Source organism: Triturus cristatus, chromosome 5_1 (genome assembly GCF_964204655.1).
Source record: "Triturus cristatus chromosome 5_1, aTriCri1.1, whole genome shotgun sequence".
Taxonomy (NCBI): Eukaryota; Metazoa; Chordata; class Amphibia; order Caudata; family Salamandridae; genus Triturus; species Triturus cristatus.
This window is the reverse complement of record NC_140587.1, coordinates 402,817,057-402,830,430: the sequence shown is the minus strand read 5'-3', so window position 1 is coordinate 402,830,430 and position 13,374 is coordinate 402,817,057. Positions and strand designations below refer to the sequence as shown.

The 13,374-nt window shown below is 47.8% G+C and overlaps 1 protein-coding gene across 2 annotated transcripts in view; it reads right to left on the bottom strand.

The window, feature by feature from the left end:
* AZIN1 (antizyme inhibitor 1) overlaps positions 1–13,374 on the bottom strand; it is a 565,763-nt gene that overhangs the window by 51,425 nt on the left and 500,964 nt on the right. For both annotated transcript variants that reach the window (XM_085605134.1, XM_085605135.1), the window contains exon 11: positions 8,754–8,968. In XM_085605134.1, coding sequence (XP_085461260.1) covers positions 8,754–8,968 — 215 coding nt within the window. The remainder of the gene's footprint in view (positions 1–8,753; positions 8,969–13,374) is intronic.

Genomic DNA, 13,374 nt, shown 5'->3' with positions numbered 1-13,374 from the left:
CCTCAGCGTGAAAACCATTTTTTTTCACAAATTTGCGTTATCTTTGATAGTAGACAAGTAATTACCATGCGGGAACCATTACATCTCGAGGCAATTGTATCTCTATGTTGATACTTGTATGTCGTCAGCATTTTACTTATTTTTTTGACTTTATATATACTTCTAATATTGAACATAACCTGGGTTGGTCACCATATGGGTGATACCCTCACTTATTACAGTTAAAACAATAACTTTTTGTATTTTAAATCTGTATAAAAACGTAACGTACACAAAATAGAAGCATATGATTGGAGTTAAAAAAATTCTTTTTTTCTCTCTACATTGCAGATATAATTAATTCTAAAAACCCTGACAGGGTGATATTACACCGAGAAATCCAGATCGATCGAGTAAAACAAACGGTATGCACTGCTCTTTTTTTGAATGGCGGATTAACACAAAATAAGACCCATGGCTATTATAATTGAGAAGTCAGTACACTTTATGTATGCCTGTTTCCCTTTTTAGGTCTCGGGACCATCCGGTCGGCAGACCGGAAGTCCGGAGATTTAATGTCTTTGAGAAGAGGGGCTTGCACCCGCCCCTCTTCTCTCCTGTTCTCCATTGGCTGGCCTCTTAAATGCTGGCCAGCCACTGGAGAAGAGGTCCAGTCACTCCGATTATGCCCCGTCCTTTTCGGATCGGGGGGCGTGTTTTTTGCGAGAAGTCTCAGGGAGGAGACAACAGCAAAACACGCCCCCAAATCCGAAAAGGAGGCTCCCTTTCTCCGAGGCATTTTCTGCTGTGCCTCGGAGAAAGGCGGTGGTGTCCCGGCGTTGCTCCCTCACCTGATCTCCTTGTTCAAGAGGCCTGTGGGTAGGGAGAGAGAGAGGGAAGAAACACTCGGCGCCAAATCCTGCTGCACGGGTTTGCTTTTGAACAAAAGTGTTGTTAATTACCCGATTGACGTTTATGAATGGCGGCCATGTTGCGGGATTTTCACATGTGTCTGACTGAGCCTTGTTTTGCTGCGGCGGCCCCTCGGCTGATTGTCGCGCTTGGTTTGGACAAATCTTTCACCTTAAACCTGTATCGTAATATTAAAAAAGGTTCCCAGCTAATTACTGGCATTTCCATGTTATTCTCCATTTTACAAAAAAAAAAAACCGAAAAATTGTAATACGCTTCAACGGCGTCTCCAGGCTCCTTTTACGCATTTAACGAATCCACTGACTTCACTTCCACCCAATTGCTTTTCTCAGGCCAGCCCTGCGGAAAATAATGGGAACCCTTCACAAGACTGGCTCAGAAGGTGCCAAGGAAAGAGCCCTCACGGGGGGACGTGCTCCGAGGATGTTTCCTTTAATGCACAGTGACTGTGATCAGTTTAAAATATTACTTGCAATTGTCTTAAACTTCCCGGATTTAGTCAAAATAACGGAATAAATGCAAAGAATAGGCAGCAGGAGGAAAGACTATTCTAAAGGCCAACATTGTTGTCTAATACGTTGCATTCTTGAACCTCCCTAAGGCTGAGCTGTGCTCCTTCCGAGGCTAACCCACTTTCCCAGGCACAGGAGAGACACAAGCTCTCAGCACTGATTGCGCTGAAGGAGAAAAACAGCATCGGAGGCAGGTTCGGCGTCCCCCCCTGCAGCCCCCCACTCATCCCATCCAAGTCCTGCCTCCCCTCCAACCTTGCGATCTCATCCTCGTCAAACGTTCTTCCTAAGCCACGTCCCTTCGCCCACTCTCACCCCTCCAAGCCTTCTTTTCACTCACATCCCCGCTCTCGCCCCGCCGAGCTGTGCCCTCACTCGCTTCCACCCTTAGCCCCCTCTCGCCCCGCAGAGTTCTTTTCACTCACATCCCCGCTCTCGCCCTGCCGAGCTGTGCCCTCACTCGCTTCCACCCTTAGCCCCCTCTCGCCCCGCCGAGTTCTTTTCACTCACATCCCCGCTCTCGCCCCGCCGAGCTGTGCCCTCACTCGCTTCCACCCTTAGCCCCCTCTCGCCCCGCCGAGCTGTGCCCGGGTTCTCACTCACTTCCACTCTGGCCCCCTCCCGCTCCTCCGAGCTGCCCCTGGGATCTCACTCATTTTTACCCTTCGTCCACTCTCGCCCCGCCGAGCTGTGCCCTCACTCGCTTCCACCCATAGCCCCCTCTCGCTACTCCGAGCTGCCCCTGGGATCTCTCACTCACTTCGACCCTTCGCCCCCTCTCGCCCCACTGAGCTGTTCCCGGGCTCTCACTCACTTCCACCCTGAGCCCCCTCCCTACCGCCCCGTGCTATGCCATCACTCACTTCCCTCACCCGTCCATCCCTCTGTGCATCAAACTCACATCCCGCCTTAGCCCCCTGGAAACCACTCCGAGTTGTGCACCTCCTTCACACCCCACCAAGACACACTCTCACCCCTCTAATCTATGGCCCCCAGTCCTCACTCATATCTCTCCTCAGCAGCCCCACTACACCAGGAGCTATCCCCTCGCCAGCCTCACTTACCCCCATGAGGAATGGTCCTCGCATCTCTCCTCGCCAGCCCTCGCCCTCATGAGCTACGGTCCTCACTTTCACCCCACTTTAAGCCCTGCACCTCCTTCACACCACACACACGCCACACTCTCACCCCTCCAGTTCAAGCTATGCTCTTCACCCACTCCCCAGGAGCCCTGTCCCTCACTCACTTCCCTCACCCTCATGAGCTATGTATGGTCCTCACTCGCATCCCACCAAAGGCACATCTCACTCCTCTAAGCAATGCTCCTCGCTCACATCCCTCATCCCCAACCCACTGCCTTCATATTTCTGCTCGGGCGAGATGTGGGCTATGGTTTATGTTGCCAACTGGGCCCTCAGATTAACTGAATTCAGAAATCACATTTAACAAACTGTTTGATCCTGAGCAAATTACCTCAGCTAACGTATCCGCTAGAAAAACAACACGTACTAGTCCTACGCTCACACATATGCATATCCTCACACCCCCAACCAAAGCCCTGCAGCTCACCAACTTCTCTTCTACCTCACACGGTCCCAACCCGCCCCCACTCCTTGTATTTCCCACAACGCCCCCTCCCACCTAGTAGCCTGTAGGAAAGTCCAATGCTTCTCTGAGTTGCCAGGACAACCGTTTAATCAGAGGGCTGCCCCCTCTGATTCAGGAGGCGCGCACTCGTGAGGGGCACATGGATGGAGCGGGGGGCACGGACAGGGCACTGCACGGGGAATGGCACTGCCCAGAGAGAGAGAGATGGAGGCTGCAGGGGACGCGGGCACATGTCTTGGAGAATATGATCTTATTTTGCAGCTGTGAAACCAGGGAGACCCGGGTTTCAATCTCAGCTTCCACAACTGATTAAGTGTGTGACCTGGTGCCATCCGCTGCATCTCTCTAACCCCAGATCCACTAGCTGGCAACAAGGAGAGCCGTCAGGCAAACTTTCGGAGCGTTACGTAATTACAGTAATGCCATCGGCATTTGCATATGCTAAGAAGCACCTTTGTAGCGAGAGGGTGAGACACGCACAGCCTAACCAACCATTGATGCACAGTGCCCGTCCAATGATGCCAACTAATAAAAGAGGGCTAAGGCAACTGCCCTGGAAAAGGGCAAAGAGGATACAGATAAAGCAGCACAGAAACCGTTTAAAAACAAATATGTATGAGCACAAGAGCAGAGACAGTTCTGAAAGAGTGAGGTATCCAAGGCTGATCCAAACCAGGCGAGAGTCATTCATGTCATTCAGTTCTGCGTTCCCTTTGCATCTTGGTACTTGCAGTCCCAGGTGAAAGAACAACTGCAGACTCCCAGACGCAAAGTAAAAAAAAAGAGTAGATTAAGTGCTCACAGCTGACATGGGAGATTTATATTATCTCTCATCAGCACTGATTTTAACTTCAATAGAGCAGTAATTTTTTTAGTTAAACTAGTGCCCTATTCCATCCACGAGTATTTATCTCATCAAGACCAGGTGTTTAGGTCTCGCCTATTAGTTACCAATTCTTCAAAATATTCATGGAGTGGACTTTGTCTCCGATTAGAGGCATCTTTCCCTCTCACCTCGCGCTTCTTGCAGTTACAGGCCCATGGAATGATGCAATTTTGCAACTGATGATTTTTCAGCATAATTGAAGATTTGCAGCATTTTCCACATTATCGACCATCTTCTGCTGCTTCAAGGGACATTGTGTCTCCCTCCCCCCACCTCTCTGGGGGTACAGGGCATAGCACAATCCAGGGCCCCTCAGCAGTCAAGACTATGAATATCTGTGGGTTATGGAATCTCGGGACCCCCACCTCATCCAGCTGGGGGCCCCCATTGTTTTGCATCAAACCACTGCTGGGCTAGTGAGGGGGTCCCTCCCCCCTAAAAACAAGCATTTACAATGCAACGGTCTCGGCATTGTTAAAGTTAGAGCTATTGGCATTGCTCATGACAATGCCGTTTCTTTAAAGGTTTTAAAAACAAAAACATAAACAAAAATAATGTCATGAGCAATGCCAATAGCTCTAACTTTACCAATGCCGAGACCATTGCATTGTAAATGCTTGTTTATATATTAAAGTAATTTATTATTCTGGCTGATCAAAGGAAGGCTTGGCCACAGACCTTAGTTCTGGAGAGGAACAAGACCAAGCTCCCTTATATGTCAAATTTGGTAAGACTATATATTGTACTAATGGATCAAAAATATAGTTCTGAAAGGGCGAAAAAAATGTACTTTGGTGTCCTATAAGTGGCAATAAGAGACACTAATATAAATTTTGATATGTTAAATACGGTTTAAATATACTACACATACCAAATATTTATTGTTATTAGTAGAATACTCTTGCCCCATCGCTGAGATAGGAAGATAATCAAGACAATGATTTTAAACATATGCCTTCTGTCCCATCTGTGAAAAATCTAAATTGTGAAAGTGAATATAAATGAATGTTCATTTGAATAGATACACTTTCTAGGTAGTAGTTGTCAGGTCAAATGCATGCCATATAAAGATATGACTACTATTGATTCAGCAGGTGTAGAATTAATGATAGTTATCTTTTACAATTTGGATAAAAAATGTGTATAATAAGCTGTTGAAAATTTACTGTTGCTTCACTTAGATTTTGTTGTACAGAAAATGAGTATATATTTTGTATATATAAAAACAGGTTAATTTTTTTAGATTGTATATAAATGTAGATATTTCTATGACCAGGTTTGTAAATATAATGAATTTACTTATTTGTAGCCCTGAAGAAGTCCTTTGGGGACGAAACGCGTCGGCTACGCTGTGTGTTTTAAAAAACAAAAGAAGAACTCAATAAAGAAAATCTGAAACAAGACCTGCTGAATGGACAGACATACTTTATATGATTGTATCTTGAATTGACTATGTGGAGTGCTGGATCGCAGCGTTTTGTCTATAATTTGCAGGATCTTTGATCCTAGGGGGGTTTAGGGGTATCGAACCTCATGATCCTTGGCACCCAAAAAAACGATACATTAATTTTGACCTGATTGAATGATAGGTGCAATCATCTTTTGCCTTATACCCAGTTTCTCTTGTACATTGTCATCAGCTTCAGAGGCGTAGATGTCTTCGTCACCCGATTGTTCCGGCTGGATTTGGGGATCTGCTCCTAAGACGGCCCAGAATCAAGCTGCTTCCGCAAGACATTTCGTGACGTCGAGCCAGACAATCACGGATGGTTTTCTTCGACCAGAATGATGCACAGGCCTTGCAGTTCTTTTCTTCGTGCTCCGGGGAGAGGCAGAGATTGCACACATCATGCAAGTCTGTGTGTGGGAACTTAGCACCACACCCGAGGCATTTTTTTTAAAGGAGTCCTTTCCACTGACTCCAGGCGTGGTCAGTGCAGAGATGCCCAACGGCCCGCGACGAAAATGGAGGTCGAGAAGTTGGTTTTGAAGATGTGTGTCGAAAAGGGTAACACGATCGAGACAATACAGTAGAGTGGAGAGAATTGCGCATCGAAGGGGGATTCGAAACAGATATCGACCCGGAGTGCAGCAATGTACATCCGAACCCGATGGCGGAAAAAAACAATGCAAGGATGGAGTTGATGCCCATGCGCACCATCGTCCTAGGGAGGAGTCACCTACCTCGTGACTACAAAGACTTCTTCCAAGACAAAAACAAACTTCAAACATCCGAGCCCAACACCAGATGGCGATCAATGGAGGTCACATGCCTCGAACACAGTGTTATTGGTTTAAAGTTAAGTACTTAAGTGTTGGAGTTGGTATTCTGGGGTTAGAACCAGAGTTCCCCCAGGATCAAGGATGCACTCTCAAAACACCCTTAGCAGCAGTAGGACAGCCGGTTGCATAGTGCTGAGGCCCAATGCTATTCAATGGAGGCTAGAGGGCCTCTGGTTGGTGGCTACTCTCGTGCAGGCCACAAGGTAGTGGGAGCAAAGCTCCTGGTGTTAAGCTCAGGTCAAAGGGGGGATAAGATTCAGCACCTACAGCGGCACAGGGGAGGCCGGCTGAGGGGGCTGTTTTGGCATTGGGTGCCCTGTTGATTTCATTGGGGATTCTCCGGTTGCAACAAACACTGCAGGCAAGGGGATGAAGATCTTCAGGATCCGACCACCGGTTGGAGAGTTAAGTCAGGATGCCAGGACACCATTGGTTGGGGCACCCAAGGCCGTGAGACGTCGGGTGCAGTGGTGTCTTGTGGCGTCGGGTTATTCTTACCAGCTCCGGTCGCAGGGACCCTCCAGAAAGGGGCTGCCGGCTTCGGCTGCAGACTTTAAGCAGGTCAGGGATCACCAGATCCCAGGTCAGGATCGCTGGGGAGACCTCCTTGTGGTGTTGCGCCACTCAAACTCAGGCAGTCCGTGTCCGGTGCAGAATTGCAGATTTGATCAGAGCCAGAGTCTGTGGGTGAGCATATCCGGTGCTCAAGGGAGACAGTCAGTTTTGGTAAGGCAGGGCAGGTCCTCCGGGTTCTTGGGGGGCTGCTCGCTACTGGACCCACCTGGATTTTGCTGGAGCAGGTCGAGGGCAGCACCGGCCAGTAGGGCTGGGGCCAAGTCCGTTGGTGTCCTCTTCTTTCAGCATGGCTTCTTCTGTCCTCTCCTTGTCTAAGGAGGAAAGTTTCAGGGGTGCCCCCAAATACTAAATTTAGGGGCGTTACAGTTTGGTACAGGTCGGGACCAATGGGTCCATTCCTTCGGGTGGGTACACCCCCTTCTCATGCCACCCTTCAGTGGGAGGGGAGCATAAGTTTCACACTGGTTGGTTGGGTCCCCCATCTGCACAATGGTGGGGACAGAGTTGTGCTTCACCTTGCCTACCCCACCTGAGGGGTCGGGTTGGCAAAGGCGGGTACACCTCTCCTCCTAATTTGGTTTTCCAGATGATTCTCCTGCTCAAAGTGAGGGTCAGAACTGGTGAGGACCAGCTATTGGGAGCAGCAAATGGCTGGGGTAGCTCACAAAGGTGGCAAGCCTAGAAGCTTCCCCTTAGTGGACATAGCCCATCCTGGAGGAGAAGGCTTTGTACCTAGTCCCACAATGCGCTTTGTTTCAGGACCCTGAGAGCGGCAGGGTCTTGACCCAGGGTTCCAGAAACATGTCTGGTGATGGCAGCTGGTGAGCATCACTCATCCAGGACAATTGAGTAAGGTCATTTTTCAGGGGGCATCTCCAAGATGCCCTCTGAGTGCATTTTTCGTTAAATCCCTCACTGGAAGCAGTGTGGGTTTATTGTGCTGAGAAGTTTGATACCAAACTTCCCAGTTTTCAGTGAGGCCATTATGGTGTTGTGGAGTTCGTAATGACAAACTCCCAGCACCACATACTCTTAATGGCAGCACTGCACTTACAATGTCTAAGAATTGACAGACATTGTAGGGGTACAGGGCCCATGCACCTGTACCCTCACCACTGGTATAGTACACCGAGCTAGAAAGGTGGCTTACCTATGCCAGTGCAGAGGGTTGTAGGCCTGGCACACAGGGGTGTGTGCAATGTCGACTCTTCACTTTGTTCTGCACCAAAACTCACAGCCTGTAATGGCAGTGAATGTACAGTGCCTCTAGGGGTGGCACAGTAAGCACTGCAGCCCTTAGAGGTCTTCCCTGGTCACAGTGCCCTTGGTACCTGTGGAACCTTTTACAAAGGACTTACATGATGCCAGAGAGTTGCCAATTGGGTTTTGCAACAGTACAGTTTAGGGAAAGAACATAGGCCCTAGGTATCTGGTTGGCAGGAACCCAGGCCACACTCAGTAAAAGAACATCAACATTAAGCAAAAAGTGGGGGGCAACCATGCAAAAAGGGGCACTTTCCTACAGTGGATCAATGTGTTGAAGAAATAGTAATGGACATCTCAATGTAACTAGAACCATAGGACAGCTATCCCCTACCAACCTTTAGGATGTATGCCTGCAAGTTGAGGTAGGAAGTGACTAAAAAAGTCTAATTAACTATATCCAATCATATGATGCAAAATGGAATTGTTATAAACTCCTTTTTTTTTTTAGAATAACATGGCAAGGCAATAGTACGTATATTGGTTATTAAAGCAGGTTAGGACTTGAACCAGAGAAGCTTTTCTGGGAAGAGAGGTTCATGATGGCATACTGGTGTTGGAAAAATGCAAGATTAACAGAATTTATAAAGAAAATGAAGGCGGCACGATCAGCCTGCAAATGAGCAGAAACCATAAACATGAAAATTATGACAGTGCTACTTTTATAAAATGGTTTCAGATAAAGGAAAAGATGGCAAAACATTTTTTCCTACCAATCGCTGAAAGACATGATGTTGTAAAGGGGAGGCTGATCAGAATCATTGAAGGGTGATTGTTCATTCAAGCTTCCTGCGCCCATGTTCTCAAAAATTATCCAATCGCCTACGTTCAGCTCTGGCAGAAGACAGTACTCCACAATTCGATCAAGCTCATCACAGGATGGACCCCAAAGACTGCTTGCGAATAATGGCTCATCTCCCCTGCATTTCTACACCAAAAAAATGAATGAAAATAAACTATTTCAGTACAGTGAACAGTGCTTCAATATGACAAATTTGTACATGGAAAGGTTACTTACTACTATCTGTGACAACCTTAAGGAAACAGTTGGAAGGCAAAGTTACTTACCTGTCACCTGGGTGACTAGCAACAGGAGTTTACTTTGTGGAACCTAATTTAGAACCTTATTATCGACAAAGTCCACGTCAGAACAGAGGAGTGTGGGAGAGAAATCTACGGTTAAATGTAATATCCGTCAGTGTTAACAAATACAGATATTTCAAATCGCAGATTGCTCACTCTGTGAATCAATATCAAACCAGTATCCTTTATACTAGGAAGTCCTACAGGATTGAGCATATGCAATGGGCGTCCTGGTGGATCAGAAATTTGATACAGTAATACCTAGTGAACTTCTGGAATGATGATCCCAATGGCAACTTAGCAGAGGCCAATTACTGGAACGTCTTGCGGAAAAAGTGGTAGTGGACTTTGCGCTGGTGGAATGATACCAAACGCAGCCTGAAGACTCCTTTTTGGCCAAGCATAGCACAATTTGATACAAAGGGCAATCCATCCTGGCACAGTCAGTTACTTCACTGCCTTCCCTTTGGTGGCACCAGCTAATACAACAAAACGTTGATAGTCCAAACAGGGTTCCTCAGTCCTGTAAACATAGGCAACTGGAGCCCGATTAAGATACGAACGGTTAAGCCTCTCCTCCTCCATGGGATATTATGGACAGAAGAATGCAGGGAGCATAATGGATTGCCCCACATGAAAAGATGGCAACACTTTCAGAGACAAAAAAGCCAGAGGTTGAAGCAGCAACTTATTGAGGGGAAAAGTTGGAAAACAGAGGATGAACTGAAATTGCTTGCAACTAACATCATGCAGAAGTGATGGCAAAAAGTCTCAAAACGCCTCACTGTGCAACTGTACATCTGTTCAAAGGAAGAACACAGCATAAAGTTAAGAACCAAACAAGTCCCACTGCTGCATAATCAACTGAATTGGGGAAAGCATATGAGAGTCCCATTAAGAAACGCATCACAAACAGTGACTTCACTAAGGAGGGCTGATCAGGCGAACAAAAGAAGGCCAAAAGAGCCAGTGTGTGACCTCTAACAGACCAGACAACAAAACCCTGCCTGGGTAGAGAGAACAGCAGCACAGCCGACACTTTGCTAGAAGACCGGTCTTTCCTCACACTAAGGAATGAACTTAGACCAACAGCTAGAATATATCAAATTAATGGATGTGATGTGCAGAGCCATTATAAAGTCCGCCACCTCCAAATGCAGATTCAAAGTTCTATGCGATTCTGCCGGCTCGCCATGCATGCTAATGTAGATTGTGAAGGTTCTCATGCAAAAACCGGCCGGCTGTTGGGACAGCCTGTCCTCTTGAGGAGGCAGTCCAAGTGGAGGGAATGAACTGTAGGAAGCTGTCTCTGTATAGACTATACCAAAGTAAGGGATAGTGTGTACAGAGTGCAGTGGATCCCCAAAGGCTTACAGAGGTAAAAGTAGATAATACTAATGCTCTTTTGTGGTAGTGTGGGTGAGCATTTAGGCTTATCAGAGGGCTGTGTTAAGCATTTGTTGTACACACTTAGGCAAGAAATTATTACACACAATGACTAAATCAGAGATCAATAGTTTATTAAAATTATTTTGGATAATTATTTCTTAGAACCAGAGGTACTTTGTTACAGTAAATTACGTTTTGCAATATCACTGTTTTTCAATATCAAAAGAGGACACTTAGTGCATTTCTCAATTAATACAATGTTATCCTATGGGAGGAAATACAATCAGCAATTTGCAGGCAAGTAAACGTTTTACGATATTAAGTTTTTGGATAAGAATCAGTACCAGGCAAGGTTCAGATAAATGACCTCAGTGCACCATCAGCGGCACTGTGGCGGCCCGGTGCATAGCTCAAACTTGGGATCTGGTGCAAATGTTATCCAATGCAGACAGTTTTGGGAAAGAACACAGGCACTGGGAACCTGGTTAGCAGGAACCCAGTGCACATTCGGTCAAAGATGCATCAGAGTCAAGCAAAAAGTGGGGGGTAACCATGGCAAAAGTGGCACTTTCCTACATAAACTATTCTAGGGTCAAATCTGCTTAGTCATTCTAGCTCCATCGAAAAACAATGTCTGATGGAAGTTTGGAGGTCCCGACCAACATACCCCTCAACTTGGCACTGAATAACCATACTAGGATACTACACTGGGACATTTCCTGTAAACCGGTAAGTAACATCGTTTATTAGTTAGTACAATTTTAAAGAATTTCTTTAGGTTTTCCAACTCCACACTTAGAAACTTTTCATAGAAAAACAGTCAATGTTATCCTATGGAGGAACATAGTGTTATCGGTTTTGAGTTAAGTATTTGGAAGTGGGAGTTGGTTTACTGGGGTTAGACTCCGGGGTCCCCCAGGGTCAAGGATGCACTCTAGTTACATCCTCATTGGCACTAGGGCAGCTGTGTGCTGAGGCCCAATGTTATCCAATGAGGAATAGGGGACCTCCGGTTGGTGGGTGCGGATGAGCAGGCCACTGGGTTGTGGGAGCAAAGCTCCTGGACTTAAGCTCAGGGCAAATGGGGGTTTAGGCCAGCACAAAAGATGCACCATCAGCAGCACTGGGGTGGCTGGGTGAAGGGTGCTGTTTTGACATTGGAAGCCCTGTAAGCTTTGAATGAGGAGTCTCCGGTTTGCAAAAGCACAGCAGGTTTGTGGAAGGTGGTCTTCTGGGTGCAACCACCACTTGGAAAGGTAAGTTGGGATGTTGGGGGTTGGTTAGGCACCATCTGTTGGGCCACCCAAAGCCGCGGGGCTTCGGATGCAGGGGTGCCTTTTAAGATCAGATCTTCTTACCAGCTCCTGGTCGCGGGTGGGGGGGGAACCTTCTGGTTTGTGGCTGCAGGCTTGAGGCAGGGGTCACCGGATCCGGATCGCCAGGGAGACCTCTGTGTTGGGCCACTATCTCGAGCTGTGGGCGTCGGGTGCAGAGTCGCGGATCCATGCAGAGCTTGAGTCTGGTGTTTGAACAAATGCGGTGTTCACGGGAGACAGTCTTTGGGATTGAAGGCAGGCAGGTCCTCCGGGTTTCTCAAGGTTGCTAGCTGCAGGACACCAGGATTTTGCTGGAGCAGGTTCGAGGTGGGGACAGGCCGGTAGGGCTGGGGCCAAGTCAGTGGGTGCCGCCCTCTTGTTGGCTTCGGCATGGCTGTTCAGTCCTTCTTCTTGTCTGAGGAAGCAAGGTTCAGGGGTGCCCCTAAATACTAGATTTAGGGGCGTTACAGGTAGGTAAAAGGTTGGGACCAATCGGTCCCTTCCCTGGGGTGGGCACACCCACTATTATTCCACCTTCCAGTGGAAGGGAGCATAAGCCTTTCCCTGGTTGGCAGAGTCCCCACATCTGCAAGATGGCAGGGACTGAGAGTTGTGCTTCACCTCGCCTCCCCCACCTGAGGGGTGGAGTTGGCAGAGGTGGGCACACCTCTCTTCCTCACTTCTTCCCCACCGGTTCTCCTGTCCAAAGTGGGTGTCGGAACCAGTGGGGACCAGTTGCTGAAAGCAGCAAGTGGCTTGGGGAAGCTCGCAAAGGAGGCAAGCCTTTGAAGCTTCCCCTTCGTGGACCCTGCCCATCCTGGGGGAGAAGGCTGGTCACCTCGTTCCATGATGTGCATGGATTTAGGGCCCCCCCCCCAAGAGTGCAGCAAGCTCTCGAACCAGGGGTCCAGAAACATGTTCAGTTTTCAGTGCAGCCATTATGGGGCTGTGGAGTTCGTAATGACAAACTCCCAGCACCATATACTCTTAATGGCAGCACTGCACTTACAATGTCTAAGAATGGACTAAGCCACTGTAGGGGTACAGGGCTCATGCACCTGTACCCTCACCACTGGTATAGTGCACCCAGCCAGAGGGGTGACTGATCTATGCCAGGGCAGTGGGCTGTAGGCATGGAACACAGGGATGTGTGCCATGTGAACTATTCACTTTTCTGCACCAAGACAAGCAGCCTGCAAAGGTATTGTGTGAGTGTAATGGTACAGGGCCTCTAAGGGTGGCAAAATAACTGATGGAGCTCTTACAGATATTCCCTAGTCACAGTGCCCTGGGTACCAGCGGTACCATTTACCAGGGGCTGACTTGTGGCCAGAGAGGCCAATTAGGTTTTGTTTTTAATGCAGGTTTAGGGAAAGAACATAGCCCTGGGCACCAGACTGGCAGAAGCCCAGGGCCCACTCAGTCAAAGCACAGCAGTTCAGCAAAAAGTGCGGGCTACCATGCTTTAAACTGGCACTTTCTCGGTTCGGTACCAAACATTTCGTCTTGATAAACCCACACTGATAAGTGTTTGATTTATCAAAAT